At 50.6% G+C, this 17,089-nt stretch overlaps 1 protein-coding gene across 2 annotated transcripts in view; it reads left to right on the top strand.

Annotated features, from left to right (window-relative positions):
* The window catches only part of LOC142107992 (otoancorin-like), a 97,932-nt gene that overhangs the window by 57,104 nt on the left and 23,739 nt on the right, over window positions 1-17,089 (top strand). Inside the window, exons 10-15 of one of the 2 annotated variants that reach the window (XM_075191683.1) lie at window positions 3,099-3,245; window positions 3,334-3,392; window positions 4,735-4,840; window positions 11,685-11,803; window positions 15,317-15,455; window positions 16,618-16,814. In XM_075191683.1, the coding sequence (XP_075047784.1) occupies window positions 3,099-3,245; window positions 3,334-3,392; window positions 4,735-4,840; window positions 11,685-11,803; window positions 15,317-15,455; window positions 16,618-16,814 (767 nt within the window). Of the gene's footprint in view, window positions 1-3,095; window positions 3,246-3,333; window positions 3,393-4,734; window positions 4,841-11,684; window positions 11,804-15,316; window positions 15,456-16,617; window positions 16,815-17,089 lie in introns of both variants that reach the window. The other variant, XM_075191682.1, reaches the window with a different exon arrangement.

Raw genomic sequence — 17,089 nt, 5'->3', positions numbered from 1 at the left:
CATCTATGTTATCCATATCACCCAGTAGTTACATAGAGAGATAGCATGTCACATGTATGTTATCCATATCACCCAGTAGTTACATAGAGAGATAGCGTGTCACATGTATGTTATCCATATAACCCAGTAGTTACATGGAGAGACAGCGTGTCACATGTATGTTATCCATATCACCCAGTAGTTACATGCAGAGACAGCGTGTCACATGTATGTTATCCATATCATCCAGTAGTTACATGCAGAGACAGCGTGTCATATGTATGTTATCCATATCATCCAGTAGTTACATGGAGAGAGTGTGTCACATGTATGTTATCCATATCACCCAGTAGTTACATAGAGAGATAGCGTGTTACATGTATGTTATCCATATCATTCAGTAGTTACATAGAGAGATAGCATGTCACATGTATGTTATCCATATCATCCAGTAGTTACATGGAGAGAGTGTGTCACATGTATGTTATCCATATCACCCAGTAGTTACATAGAGAGATAGCGTGTCACATGTATGTTATCCATATCACCCAGTTGTTACATAGAGAGATAGCGTGTCACATGTATGTTATCCATATCACCCACTAGTTACATGGAGAGACAGCGTGTCACATGTATGTTATCCATATCATCCAGTAGTTACATGGAGAGAGTGTGTCACATGTATGTTATCCATATCATCCAGTAGTTACATGGAGAGACAGCGTGTCACATGTATGTTATCCATATCACCCACTAGTTACATGGAGAGACAGCGTGTCACATGTATGTTATCCATATCACCCAGTAGTTTCATGGAGAAACAGCGTGTCACATGTATGTTATCCATATCATCCAGTAGTTAGCTGGAGAGAGTGTGTCACATGTATGTTATCCATATCACCCAGTAGTTACATAGAGAGATAGCGTGTTACATGTATGTTATCCATATCATTCAGTAGTTACATAGAGAGATAGCATGTCACATGTATGTTATCCATATCATCCAGTAGTTACATGGAGAGAGTGTCACATGTATGTTATCCATATCACCCAGTAGTTACATAGAGAGATAGCGTGTTACATGTATGTTAGTCATATCATTCATTAGTTACATAGAGAGATAGCATGTCACATGTATGTTATCCATATCATCCAGTAGTTACATGGAGAGAGTGTGTCACATGTATGTTATCCATATCACCCAGTAGTTACATAGAGAGATAGCGTGTAACATGTATGTTATCCATATCACCCAGTTGTTACATAGAGAGATAGCGTGTCACATGTATGTTATCCATATCACCCACTAGTTACATGGAGAGACAGCGTGTCACATGTATGTTATCCATATCACCCACTAGTTACATGGAGAGACAGCGTGTCACATGTATCTTATCCATATCATCCAGTAGTTATATGGAGAGACAGCGTGTCACATGTATGTTATCCATATCACCCAGTAATTACATGGAGAAACAGCGTGTCACATGTATGTTATCCATATCACCCAGTAGTTACATGGAGAGACAGCGTGTCACATGTATGTTATCCATACCACCCACTAGTTACATGGAGAGACAGCGTGTCACATGTATGTTATCCATATCACCCACTAGTTACATGCAGAGACAGCGTGTCACATGTATGTTATCCATATCACCCACTAGTTACATGGAGAGACAGCGTGTCACATGTATCTTATCCATATCATCCAGTAGTTACATGGAAAGACAGTGTGTCACATGTATGTTATCCATATCACCCAGTAGTTACATGGAGAGATAGCGTGTCACATGTATGTTATTCATATCACCCTGTAGTTACATGGAGAGACAGCGTGTCACATGTATGTTATCCATACCACCCACTAGTTACATGGAGAGACAGCGTGTCACATGTATGTGATCCATATCACCCACTAGTTACATGCAGAGACAGCGTGTCACATGTATGTTATCCATATCACCCACTAGTTACATGGAGAGACAGCGTGTCACATGTATCTTATCCATATCATCCAGTAGTTACATGGAAAGACAGTGTGTCACATGTATGTTATCCATATCACCCAGTAGTTACATGGAGAGATAGCGTGTCACATGTATGTTATTCATATCACCCTGTAGTTACATAGAGAGACAGCGTGTCACATGTATGTTATCCATATCACCCACTAGTTACATGGAGAGACAGCGTGTCACATGTATGTTATCCATATATCATACATTAATACATTTCCCCCTATGTATAAAATAATCTGTATTTTTTTTCTGTCGGTTTTGCAATTTGCAGCTTGGTGCATTACACTATTTGTAATCTTTCCTTGTAAAACAATCAGGATGGCGGTTTCAGAACTGGCACAGGGAAATGTTGCAGTTTGTTGTATGGTTTTTACCTATAGTAAATCTGACGGTTTACAAACCACATAAACTCGCCAAGAAGCGCACTTTAGTAACTCTCCCCCTTTATGAATGTCAGCGCGTCGTTACGCCGGTCACTTCTGGGAGTTCGGAGAGCACACAACTAACCCTATAATCAGTACTATTGGCATCAGTTAGATGTGCTGCATACATGTTGCTGTATCCATATTAATGAAAGGGTTAATAAGCTGAGAGAGGGATATAAATGTGCATGATGGAGGGACGGATATTACAGCCGGTGTTATACAGACTGAGATACGAATCGCTGTCACCAATTAGTGATACATGTCAGCTGCTGGGTATCCGACGCTTGTATGATAGATTATTATTCTGAGAGACAAGCAGAAAATAACAGCCGTGTCAGCAACACAGCCATCCATGTAATCAGATCACCTGTCACTACCAAATAACATATCACCTTTTAATTGTTTATAATGAGCTTTTTATATATTTCACTAATTGCTCCAGGCGGCCTCTTCCATTTCCTATATATAATGCCATTGGCTGGAGTATGCAAATCACTGCCAGGAGATTAGAAGAAGCATTGTAGCTTTAGGGAGAATTATAACTGTACTTATCTTATTGATAGTGATGATTATAATCCAGAGTTCTAGATAAACCCCTATATATATATATAGATATATATATAGATAGAATGAAGGTCCTCTGTAACACAACTATGGCCTCATTTCCCAGCAGGCACTGAAGGACGGAAACGCAAGTAGTGTTTTGAGGCAGCTGCCAGATAGCTTGTTACAGTACGTACCGGCCGCAGCATTCAAGGATGTGAATGATTCCTCAGCTGCAGAATTACTGAGCAGATCCCAGGCTCTGCGAAAGTCTCAGGTGAGAAAACGTGGCAACAACTGTCCAACAGTGACACAAGGTCCTGATTCATATATGAATACCAATAGATTCCATTGTGATATTACAGGTCCTGACTTTGGTGAAGAAGATTCCCCTGAACACACTGAATAGCAGCCAGAGTATAAGGTACAGAGATCGTCCCCGAAGTAACCAGGACTCCTTGGTGCCCCAGTTCTCCCAGGTGTCCTGTTTTTTGGCGCTGTTAATAACACTTTCCTAGCGCTCCTGTAGGGTTGCAAAATGCGCATTTCCGCCCTGTGCATGCGCATCATTAATGTCCATATACAGATTCACTCCTTGCGCTTAGAGAGGCGGAACGAGGTAGGTAAGGGGCAGAAAAGCAGAGTACAGTAAGGGGGTGTGTGATTGTGGCAGAACCAGAGGGGTTGTTTTTTTCCTGGGGGGAGGGGGGGGGGGGCTCAAAGTTTGTTTGGGTTCCAGTTTCCCTAGGGAAAAGGCTGGATCTGTGTCCCTCTACAACCGGGGGCCCCACGCTGCGGGTTTCCTTGTCATAGTGCCCCCAGCATGTCATAGCCTCGTGCTGCTTTTCCATGGGGACCCTGAGCTGTTCACCTCCCTGCAGCCTACGAAGGGCTGGTGCATAGTTTACTTTTTGGGGTAAAGTGGTATAATTTTCAAATTAATTTCTGTAATTCTTTTTTTGCACTACAAAAGTCTAAGCAGATCATTGTATCTTTCCTACAGGGGTCGCGCACGCAAAAGATGACAGGTAGCAGAGTTCTGTAGTCATTCTGTCCTCCTTGTGCGCTCACTTGGTGTAGAGGCAGCAGTACAAGAGAATATTGCAGTAAGCGGCTTTACTGCTGTTATCGTGGATCAGTCTGTTATTATTCCCACTAGTAAAGGACATGTCAGAAGAAAGTCCCACAAATGGCCCCCAACACGCGCTTCATAATCTCACAAAACATAAATGATAATAATAATTAGTGTGAAGAATTTCATTTAAAAAATAAAAACAGCCAACATCCCACTCACCGGGCGTAGTGGGAGGACAGGCGCATCTTCTAACACTACGTGTCTCCTCCAAAACACCTCCAAGAATCAGAGGAGAGATGTATGTAGACAAATATCATTCTCTGCAAATGTGGGAGTAAGTCACCCCCCTCCCCCAGCACAGGGCAGATCCAGCAATGGGCCCCCTAGAGCTCTGGGCCCCGGACAGTAATCTCATCCAGTACAAGTAATTGGGGCTGCGCTTCTCATCTCATTCTCATCTCATGTCTTTCACTGACGTCCGACTGCCCACGTAATATTGGGTATCGGTCACATTCCCAGCCAGCTCATAGTGTTACTATTTAGGCTGAAGGTAAATGATAGAAATACTAAAACAACTCAGAATGATTCTATGAAGCTTTTACCATTTTCCATCAATTAGGGAGAATGTAAATACAGAACCCTGACTCTTATCTGTTATTATGGGATCATTGTGTATCCTCGTGTCTTCTAGTGATATGAAGTCCAGTATTCAGGGATTGTCCTGTGAGGATCTGAAGCAGCTTAATACTGATGCCCTGGTAGCTGTGGGAAGAAGCCCCTTTGCCTCTCGCTATCTGGTATGTAGGAATAATGTATCCAGTATCCATGGGAAGCCCCCCATACTCAGCATCACCAACACCCTGCGGTATATGGACACCACTACTGGGCTGAACTAATCAGAACGTAGCCTATCGCTTCACTAGGAACCAGTGACATCACCGATGCATCCCCGAGGCATCCCGAGACATCCCTGAGGCATCCCTGAGACATCCCCGAGACATCCCCGAGACATCCCCGAGACATCCCTGAGACATCCCTGAGACATCCCCGAGATACCACTGAGACATCCCCGAGACATCCCCGAGACATCCCCGAGACATCCCTGAGACATCCCTGAGACATCCCCGAGGCATCTCCAAGGCATCCCCGAGACATCCCTGAGACATCCCCGAGACATCCCCGAGACATCCCCGAGGCATCCCCGAGGCATCTCTGAGACATCCCCGAGACATCCCCGAGACATCCCCGAGACATCCCCGAGGCATCCCCGAGACATCCCCGAGACATCCCCGAGACATCCCCGAGACATCACTGAGACATCCCCGAGGCATCCCCGAGACATCCCGAGGCATCCCCGAGACATCCCCGAGACATCACCGAGACATCCCCGAGACATCCCCGAGACATCCCCGAGACATCCCTGAGACATCCCCGAGACATCCCCGAGACATCCCCGAGGCATCCCCGAGGCATCCCCGAGACATCCCCGAGGCATCCCTGAGACATCCCCGAGGCATCCCTGAGATACCACTGAGACATCCCCGAGACATCCCCGAGACATCCCTGAGACATCCCTGAGATACCACTGAGACATCCCCGAGACATCCCTGAGACACCCCCGAGACATCCCCGAGACATCCCCGAGACATCCCCGAGGCATCCCGAGGCATCCCCGAGACATCCCCGAGACATCCCCGAGACATCCCGAGGCATCCCGAGACATCCCCGAGGCATCCCCGAGACATCCCCGAGACATCCCTGAGACATCCCCGAGGCATCCCGAGGCATCCCGAGGCATCCCCGAGACATCCCCGAGGCATCCCTGAGACATCCCTGAGACATCCCTGAGACATCCCCGAGGCATCCCTGAGATACCACTGAGACATCCCCGAGACATCCCTGAGATACCACTGAGACATCCCCGAGACATCCCCGAGACATCCCTGAGACATCCCTGAGACATCCCTGAGATACCACTGAGACATCCCCGAGACATCCCTGAGATACCACTGAGACATCCCCGAGACATCCCTGAGACATCCCTGAGACATCCCTGAGATACCACTGAGACATCCCCGAGACATCCCTGAGACACCCCCGAGACATCCCCGAGACATCCCCGAGACATCCTGAGGCATCCCTGAGACATCCCCGAGACATCCCCGAGACATCCCCGAGACATCCCCGAGACATCCCTGAGACATCCCTGAGATACCACTGAGACACCCCCGAGACACCCCCGAGACACCCCCGAGACATCCCCGAGACATCCCCGAGACATCCCCGAGGCATCCCGAGACATCCCTGAGACATCCCCGAGACATCCCTGAGGCATCCCCGAGACATCCCTGAGACATCCCCGAGACATCCCCGAGACATCCCGAGGCATCCCCGAGACATCCCCGAGACATCCCCGAGGCATCCCGAGACATCCCCGAGACATCCCTGAGACATCCCCGAGACATCCCGAGGCATCCCGAGACATCCCCGAGGCATCCCTGAGACATCCCTGAGGCATCCCTGAGATACCACTGAGACATCCCCGAGACATCCCTGAGATACCACTGAGACATCCCCGAGACATCCCTGAGACATCCCTGAGACATCCCTGAGATACCACTGAGACATCCCCGAGACATCCCTGAGACACCCCCGAGACATCCCCGAGACACCCCCGAGACATCCCCGAGACATCCCCGAGACATCCCCGAGGCATCCCTGAGACATCCCTGAGACATCCCCGAGGCATCCCTGAGATACCACTGAGACATCCCCGAGACATCCCTGAGATACCACTGAGACATCCCCGAGACATCCCCGAGACATCCCCGAGACATCCCTGAGACATCCCTGAGACATCCCTGAGATACCACTTAGACATCCCCGAGACATCCCTGAGACACCCCCGAGACATCCCCGAGACATCCCCGAGACATCCCGAGACATCCCCGAGACATCCCGAGGCATCCCGAGACATCCCCGAGGCATCCCCGAGACATCCCCGAGACATCCCCGAGACATCCCCGAGACATCCCTGAGACATCCCCGAGACATCCCGAGGCATCCCGAGACATCCCCGAGGCATCCCCGAGACATCCCCGAGACATCCCCGAGGCATCCCTGAGACATCCCTGAGACATCCCCGAGGCATCCCTGAGATACCACTGAGACATCCCCGAGACATCCCTGAGATACCACTGAGACATCCCCGAGACATCCCTGAGACATCCCTGAGACATCCCTTAGATACCACTGAGACATCCCCGAGACACCCCCGAGACACCCCCGAGACACCCCCGAGACATCCCCGAGACATCCCCGAGACATCTCCAAGGCATCCCCGAGACATCCCTGAGACATCCCCGAGACATCCCCGAGACATCCCCGAGGCATCCCCGAGGCATCCCCGAGACATCCCCGAGACATCCCCGAGGCATCCCTGAGGCATCCCTGAGACATCCCTGAGGCATCCCCGAGGCATCCCCGAGGCATCCCCGAGACATCCCCGAGACATCCCCGAGACATCCCTGAGACATCCCCGAGACATCCCCGAGACATCCCTGAGACATCCCCGAGGCATCCCGAGACATCCCCGAGGCATCCCCGAGACATCCCCGAGACATCCCCGAGGCATCCCTGAGACATCCCTGAGACATCCCCGAGGCATCCCTGAGATACCACTTAGACATCCCCGAGACATCCCTGAGATACCCCCGAGACATCCCTGAGACACCCCCGAGACATCCCCGAGACATCCCCGAGACATCCCGAGACATCCCCGAGACATCCCGAGGCATCCCGAGACATCCCCGAGGCATCCCCGAGACATCCCCGAGACATCCCTGAGACATCCCTGAGACATCCCCGAGACATCCCGAGGCATCCCGAGACATCCCCGAGGCATCCCCGAGACATCCCCGAGACATCCCCGAGGCATCCCTGAGACATCCCTGAGACATCCCCGAGGCATCCCTGAGATACCACTGAGACATCCCCGAGACATCCCTGAGATACCACTGAGACATCCCCGAGACATCCCTGAGACATCCCTGAGACATCCCTGAGATACCACTGAGACATCCCCGAGACATCCCCGAGACACCCCCGAGACACCCCCGAGACATCCCCGAGACATCCCTGAGACATCTCCAAGGCATCCCCGAGACATCCCTGAGACATCCCCGAGACATCCCCGAGACATCCCCGAGGCATCCCCGAGGCATCCCCGAGACATCCCCGAGACATCCCCGAGGCATCCCTGAGGCATCCCTGAGACATCCCTGAGGCATCCCCGAGGCATCCCCGAGGCATCCCCGAGACATCCCCGAGACATCCCTGAGGCATCCCTGAGGCATCCCTGAGACATCCCCGAGACATCCCTAAGATACCACTGAGACATCCCCAAGGCATCCCTGAGATACCACTGAGACATCCCCGAGGCATCCCTAAGACATCCCCGAGGCATCCCTGAGACATCCCTGAGACATCCCTGAGACATCCCCGAGACATCCCCGAGGCATCCCCGAGGCATCCCCGAGACATCCCCGAGGCATCCCCGAGACATCCCCGAGGCATCCCCGAGGCATCCCCGAGGCATCCCGAGGCATCCCCGAGGCATCCCTGAGACATCCCCGAGACATACCCGAGGCATCCCCGAGGCATCCCTGAGGCATCCCTGAGGCATCCCCGAGGCATCCCTGAGACATCCCTGAGACATCCCCGAGACATCCCTGAGATACCACTGAGACATCCCCGAGGCATCCCTAAGACATCCCCGAGGCATCCCCGAGGCATCCCTGAGACATCCCTGAGACATCCCCGAGACATCCCCGAGGCATCCCTGAGACATCCCCGAGGCATCCCTGAGACATCCCCGAGGCATCCCTGAGACATCCCCGAGGCATCACTGAGACATCCCCGAGATACCACTGAGACATCCCTGAGATACCACTGAGGCATCCCGAGGCATCCCCGAGGCATCCCCGAGACATCCCTGAGGCATCCCTGAGACATCCCTGAGGCATCCCTGAGACATCCCCGAGACATCCCTAAGATACCACTGAGACATCCCCGAGGCATCCCTAAGACATCCCCGAGGCATCCCCGAGGCATCCCTGAGACATCCCTGAGACATCCTCGAGACATCCCCGAGGCATCCCTGAGGCATCCCCGAGGCATCCCTGAGACATCCCCGAGGCATCCCCGAGACATCCCCGAGGCATCCCCGAGACATCCCCGAGACATCCTCGAGGCATCCCCGAGGCATCCCTGAGGCATCCCCGAGGCATCCCCGAGGCATCCCTGAGACATCCCCGAGGCATCCCCGAGACATCCCCGAGACATCCCCGAGGCATCCCCGAGACATCCCCGAGGCATCCCCGAGACATCCCTGAGACATCCCTGAGACATCCCCGAGACATCCCTAAAACATCCCCGAGACATCCCTAAGATACCACTAAGACATCCCCGAGGCATCCCTGAGACATCCCCGAGATACCACTGAGACATCCCTGAGATACCACTGAGACATCCCCGAGACATCCCCGAGGCATCCCTGAGACATCCCCGAGGCATCCCTGAGACATCCCCGAGACATCCCTAAGATACCACTGAGACATCCCCGAGGCATCCCTGAGATACCACTGAGACATCCCCGAGGCATCCCTGAGACATCCCAGAGACATTCCCGAGGCATCCCCGAGGCATCCCGAGGCATCCCCGAGGCATCCCCGAGACATCCCTGAGGCATCCCTGAGACATCCCTGAGGCATCCCTGAGACATCCCTGAGGCATCCCTGAGACATCCCCGAGACATCCCTAAGATACCACTGAGACATCCCCGAGGCATCCCCGAGGCATCCCTGAGACATCCCCGAGACATCCCTGAGGCATCCCTGAGGCATCCCTGAGGCATCCCCGAGGCATCCCCGAGACATCCCTGAGGCATCCCTGAGACATCCCTGAGACATCCCCGAGGCATCCCGAGGCATCCCCGAGGCATCCCCGAGGCATCCCCGAGGCATCCCCGAGGCATCCCGAGGCATCCCCGAGGCATCCCCGAGACATCCCTGAGGCATCCCTGAGACATCCCCGAGGCATCCCTGAGACATCCCCGAGACATCCCTAAAACATCCCCGAGACATCCCTGAGATACCACTGAGACATCCCCGAGGCATCCCCGAGACATCCCCGAGGCATCCCCGAGGCATCCCTGAGACATCCCCGAGGCATCCCCGAGGCATCCCCGAGGCATCCCTGAGACATCCCCGAGGCATCCCTGAGACATCCCCGAGGCATCCCTGAGACATCCCCGAGACATCCCTAAAACATCCCCGAGACATCCCTAAGATACCACTAAGACATCCCCGAGGCATCCCTGAGACATCCCCGAGATACCACTGAGACATCCCTGAGATACCACTGAGACATCCCTGAGATACCACTGAGACATCCCTGAGATACCACTGAGACATCCCTGAGATACCACTGAGACATCCCCGAGGCATCCCCGAGGCATCCCCAAGGCATCCCCGAGACATCCCTGAGGCATCCCTGAGACATCCCTGAGGCATCCCTGAGACATCCCTGAGGCATCCCTGAGACATCCCTGAGGCATCCCTGAGATACCACTGAGACATCCCCGAGGCATCCCCGAGGCATCCCTGAGACATCCCCGAGGCATCCCTGAGACATCCCCGAGGCATCCCCGAGACATCCCTGAGACATCCCCGAGGCATCCCTGAGACATCCCTGAGACATCCCCGAGGCATCCCTGAGACATCCCCGAGGCATCCCTGAGACATCCCTAAGATACCACTAAGACATCCCCGAGGCATCCCTGAGACATCCCCGAGATACCACTGAGACATCCCTGAGATACCACTGAGACATCCCTGAGATACCACTGAGACATCCCTGAGATACCACTGAGACAACCTGAGACACCACTGAGACATCCCCGAGACATCCCTGAGACATCCCCGAGGCATCCCTGAGATACCACTGAGACATCCCCGAGACATCCCTGAGACACCCCCGAGACATCCCTGAGATACCACTGAGACATCCCCGAGGCATCCCTGAGATACCACTGAGACAACCTGAGGTATCCCTGAGACATCCTGAGGCACTGGTTTCTAGTGAACTGACAGGCTATATTCTGAACGGCCACTTCCACTGAGTGGAGGAATTTGTTGCACTTTAGAATAATGACTCACAACAGAGACAGAGTAACTGTGAATAATCTATAATCATAGAATACAATAACATGAACCCAGAGCAGGGCTGGGGGGCAAAAACAGGGGCCCCGGGCTCTTCTTGCATCACAGCAGAAAGCTGTGTGTTTCCTGCAGACCGGGTTTGTCTCATGTGGGTGTGGTTTATAAAATGTGGGTGTGGTTACTATAATGCAGGCGTGGCATTTATAATGAGGGTGTGGTTTGTATGAGGGCGTGGTTTACAGTTATAAACCCCATGGATTCAACACTGACTAATGAGCAAATTAACATTACATGTATTTTAGAACAGATCTCTCTGTGTATATACAAGGTGCAGCCAGCTCGGTACATTAAGTGTTTACAGCTGACGGATGTATTTAGTAGATGCTGTGTCTATCAGTAAATGTGGATGTCTCTACCTTAGATCCAGTGTGCGGCCAAACAATACTTCAAGCTGATGATGGTGACAAACTCGTCCTATTTCTCCTCTCTCACTAAGGACGACCTGTCCAGCATCCCGGAGGGCTTTTTACTGTATGAGCCGTAAGTATTGTGGATCTTCTGCTACTCAGCTGCGTTTATATAGTGAGCGCTGCCGTCCACGGTAAGGGCAGGAGGACTGCACATTATAATATATAGGATACCGCTCACATTGGCAGAGTGTGATGTGCCCCCAGTACCTTTATTCTTCCCCCTCTATGTTTAATCAATTATTTAATTATTGGACAAAGGACATGGGTATAATGCTGCAGACATATAGGTGTATTTTATAGTTATATAAGATACCTCAATATGCGGCCACATCAATATATACTTTGAGTATATACGGTAACAGGTAACAGACGATAACCTCCGCTGCTGGCGGTAACAGAAGATAACCTCCGCTGCTGGCGGTAACAGAAGATAACCTCCGCTGCTGGCGGTAACAGAAGATAACCTCCGCTGCTGGCGGTATAAGGCGATAACCTCCGCTGCTGGCGTTAACAGACGATAACCTCCGCTGCTGGCGTTAACAGACGATAACCTCCGCTGCTGGCGGTATAAGGCGATAACCTCCGCTGCTGGCGTTAACAGACGATAACCTCCGCTGCTGGCGGTATAAGGCGATAACCTCCGCTGCTGGCGTTAACAGACGATAACCTCCGCTGCTGGCGGTAACAGACGATAACCTCCGCTGCTGGCGGTATAAGGCGATAACCTCCGCTGCTGGCGGTAACAGAGGATAACCTCCGCTGCTGGTGGTAACAGACGATAACCTCCGCTGCTGGCGGTAACAGACGATAACCTCCGCTGCTGGCGGTATAAGGCGATAACCTCCGTTGCTGGCGTTAACAGACGATAACCTCCGCTACTGGCGGTAACAGATGATAACCTCCGCTGCTGGCGGTATAAGGCGATAACCTCCGCTGCTGGCGGTAACAGATGATAACCTCCGCTGCTGGCGGTAACAGACGATAACCTCCGCTGCTGGCGGTACCAGACGATAACCTCCGCTGCTGGCGCTAACAGAGGATAACCTCCGCTGCTGGCGGTAACAGACGATAACCTCCGCTGCTGGCGTTAACAGACGATAACCTCCGCTACTGGCGGTAACAGACGATAACCTCCGCTGCTGACGGTAACAGACGATAACCTCCGCTGCTGGCGGTAACAGACGATAACCTCATCATATATTAGACTGTAGCTGGGAAGTCAGCATTGTCCCTCTTGTGCCAGCAATTACATTCAAATATTATTATTTCTATATGATTTACTTAAATGTAATCTTGAGCTAAAATGTTTTCATTGGCAGCAAACGGCTTCTCTTTGGAGACTGAGCTATATTTTATCGGCTGGTAAATGACGTCTCATTGTGTATTTTATATCTCCACTTCCATTTACACAGATCGCCAATATTTTGGGTTAAAATTAAATTTACACTAAAACTGTACTAAAAATGTCAGTTGAGCTACTGTGAAATCATTGATAGACGTACATTATATCTAAAAGTCCCAATTTTACAAGTTGTGACAATTTAGTAGCATGTAGTGACCTGGATATAAGCAATTTTCTTTTTAGTATGTATATAAGAAATTGCTACCAAGACAAAACTTGTTGTAGTATTGGATCCTGACACGTTCCTCAGAATATAGCTACTAGTTCTCTCATACTGATATTTTCAGCTGTGCGATCCTATAAGTGACCGACAACAAATGGTATTGTTCTAGAAGAGGAATAAGACAGGTGTCCTATGCTATATGTACTGAGAGACTACAGATTAGACACTCTAGAGACCAGAGGGAGAGCGGGAACCAATTATTGGAACCTGAGACTGGAGTTAGAGCGGGAGACTGGAGAGAGGGTCAGAGACTGGAGAGAGGGTCAGAGACTGGAGAGAGGGTCAGAGACTGGAGGGAGAGTCAGGGACTGGAAGGAGAGCAGGAGCCAGGAGGGAGAGTCAGAGACTGGAGGGAGAGTCAGGGACTGGAAGGACAGTCGAAGCCAGGAGGGAGAGTCGAAGCCAGGAGGGAGAGTCGGGGACTGGAGGGAGAGTCCGGGACTGGAGGGAGAGTCCGGGACTGGAAGGAGAGCAGGAGACTGGATGGAGAGCAGGAGACTGGAGGGAGATTTAGATACAAGAGGGAGAGTCAGAGACTGGAAGGAAATCAGGAGACTGGAGGGAGAGTCAGAGACTGGAGTTAAAACAGGAGACTGGAGTTAGAGCAGAAAATAGAAGTGAGACTGGAGGGAGAGAGTCAGAGACTGGAGGGAGAGAGTCAGAGATAGGAGGGAGAGTCAGAGACTAGAGAGAGGGTCAGACACTAGATCGAGAGCAGGAGTCTGGAGGGAGAGTCAGAGACTAGAGTTAGAGTGGAAAACAGGAGCGAGACTGGAGGGCGAGTCACGACAGGAGGAAGAGTCAGAGACTGGAGTTAGAGCAGGAGACTGGAGGGAGATTCAGAGTCTGGAGGAAGAGTCAGAGACTGGAGTTAGAGCAGAAAACAGGAGCGAGACTGGAGGGAGAGTCAGAGACTGGGGGGAGATTTAGAGACAGGAAGGAGAGTCAGAGACTGGAGTTAGAGTAGGAGACTGGAGAGCGTGTCAGAGACTGGAGGGAGAGTCAGAGACTGGAGTTAGAGCAGGAGACTGGAGTTAGAGCGGAAAATAGAAGTGAGACTGAAGGGCGAGTCAGAGACTGGAGAGAGAGTCAGAGACTGGAGTTAGAGCAGGAGACTGGAGGGCGAGTCAGAGACTGGAGAGAGAGTCAGAGACTGGAGTTAGAGCAGGAGACTGGAGAGAAAGTCAGATATTGGAGGGAAAGCAGGAACCTGATATTAGAGTCTAAGACCGGAAGCAGGAGACTGGAGTTAGAGCAAGAGAGTCAGAGACTGGAGGGAGAGAGTCAGAGACTGGAGAGGGAGAGTCAGAGACTGGAGAGGGAGAGTCAGAGACTAGAAGGAGAGCAGGGGATCAGAGACTGGAGGGGGAGAGTCAGAGACTGGAGGGGGAGAGTCAGACTGGAGGGGGAGAGTCAGAGACTAGAAGGAGAGCAGGGAATCAGAGACTGGAGGGGGGAGAGTCAGAGACTGGAGGGGGGAGAGTCAGAGACTGGAGGGGGAGAGTCAGAGACTAGAAGGAGAGCAGGGAATCAGAGACTGGAGGGGGGAGAGTCAGAGACTGGAGGGGGGAGAGTCAGAGACTGGAGGGGGAGAGTCAGAGACTGGAGAGGGAGAGTCAGAGACTGGAGAGGGAGAGTCAGAGACTAGAAGGAGAGTAGGGGATCAGAGAAAGTTCTGGTGACTGGAGAAGGAAGGTGTCTGAACGGGGCCCCAGCATTGGAGGGTAACTGCTGGCATCGAACTAGACAATGAGGAGATCATTGATACAATATGGCTATATTTGCAGTTTTCCTTTAGGTTTATTGTTATGTCTGACTTTATACATTTCTGTGTTTTATTAATCAGTTCAGTTGTATAGTCCATTTGCAGTATAATCATTGTATGACACGTTGTGGGACTGACACAGTTCTCAGCCCCTGCAGACAGACTGACTATCTCTATGTATTACTTCTTGTAGGCCATTAGCTGTATTAAAGCAGATTCCAGTCTCCATCTGCCCAAACATTCTGCAACTACTGGGAGCCGCAGATATTACTTTTCTGGCCAGAAAGGCCTCACGCCGCGTCGATCTGCTCAGCTATATCAAGATCTGCCTGGTAAATATCCCGGAGAAGACGAGAAAGAAGTAACGGTGTAGATGGTCATGTACTGGAGCCCGGAGGAATATCTATCAGTGTTAGAAATGTGTCATTCATCTGCACATTTCTCTCTACATTAGGATTATTCGTAAACCTTGACATACAGATGTGTGAATCTGCAGTGAAATTTAATTCCGCAGAGGTGTGAAGTTTCGGTGATACAATATTAATGTTAAACAATGATAGCTCAGCTACCCCGGTGATGGTCTTTTAAATTGTTGCCATTAGCAGGGTCGCCATGAGGAATTTCGGACCCCCAGTGTAGCAACTTCTTGCAGACCCTTTATTGCCGCAGAAAGGGGCTTGGCCACACCAGATTGGAGGCTCCTCCCACTGTGCAGGGCCTGGTATCTTGCCCCTGCTTCCCCTCTACTCTTGGTGCCCCTGTTGATAAGTGACTATTTTATTGAGGGATTAGTGTTTATAATATAAATCAGTATTAGTACTGGAGAAAGGACTTATTTATTAGTATATTTCAATAAGTCCCTTCCTGCAGCGAAAAGACTGAATATTTCTAAATTCTCAGAATAACAGAACAATCTGCAGGCATGAGAGTACCCTTCAGTGTCTGATAGTGTACGATAATGTATTGGTTATACTGAGTGCAGAAACGTGAATAATAATGATTCATTTTACTTTATCCACTAAATAAAATGAGTGACTTGTACTGTGGGACAGGCTTTCACATAAATATGGTATCACACAAGGAACAACATGGCTGATATTCTGAGTAAACTTCTTCTCTGTCATTTTAGACGAGACAGCACAGTTTGCTTCAAAATGCCTCATTTACTATCAGGTGGTTTGAGGCTGAAGTGTTCAACAGCGCTGATTTGTGGCGGTTTTAAAACATCGAAACCACCGTCCGTTTGTACCAAACGGCTAGAAAAAAAAAGCAGTTTTTAATTTTTGGACTTGCTTCTGATAGGTTAGATAGTTTGAAGTGCACGCTGTGATTCAGAACAGAAGAGGAGGCACATATCAATTATGGAGGCAATCCCTATTTACTGATTAAGGGGCAGAGCGTTCCTGTAATGAGGCTCCATCATTGTCTGGGGCATTATCCGTCCATCAGGCGATCTGTGACATGTTTACTGACAGTAAGTCTATTCTGTTTTAGAACATGACACAGATGCAGAGTCTGACTGTGGACCAGGCGCAGTCACTGGGTAATATGGTTTGTGTCTTCGGTGCGCCAGAGGTCAGCAGTCTGCCGTCCGCGCTCTTCAAGGGCATCATGCAGCAACTAATGGCTTGTGGGAAATTTGAAGGACCTTTGAAGGACGCCGTGAGACAGCAGATTCTCCAGGTGTTCAAGTGAGGATGAGTTATTTACCATTTATTGTTATCTGTTAATTATACATCTGATGTATCCCACAATGTCTGCATACAAGATATAGTTATAATGTCCATTATAGAGTGTTTATCATGACATCTATTGCTAAGAAAACCTAGAAAATGTGTGTCGCATTCTTATAATGTGTAACATCAGGTAACCCCGGTGGGTGAAGAGATCACATCAGCACTCCGGGATCCATCATCATCATCAATATCAATTGTAGCGCTTTACAATTGGGAACAAACATTAATAA

This window comes from Mixophyes fleayi, chromosome 11, assembly GCF_038048845.1.
Source record: "Mixophyes fleayi isolate aMixFle1 chromosome 11, aMixFle1.hap1, whole genome shotgun sequence".
NCBI classification, from domain to species: Eukaryota; Metazoa; Chordata; class Amphibia; order Anura; family Limnodynastidae; genus Mixophyes; species Mixophyes fleayi.
Note: the sequence above shows the minus strand (reverse complement) of the source record. Positions and strands in the feature narration are given on the sequence as shown.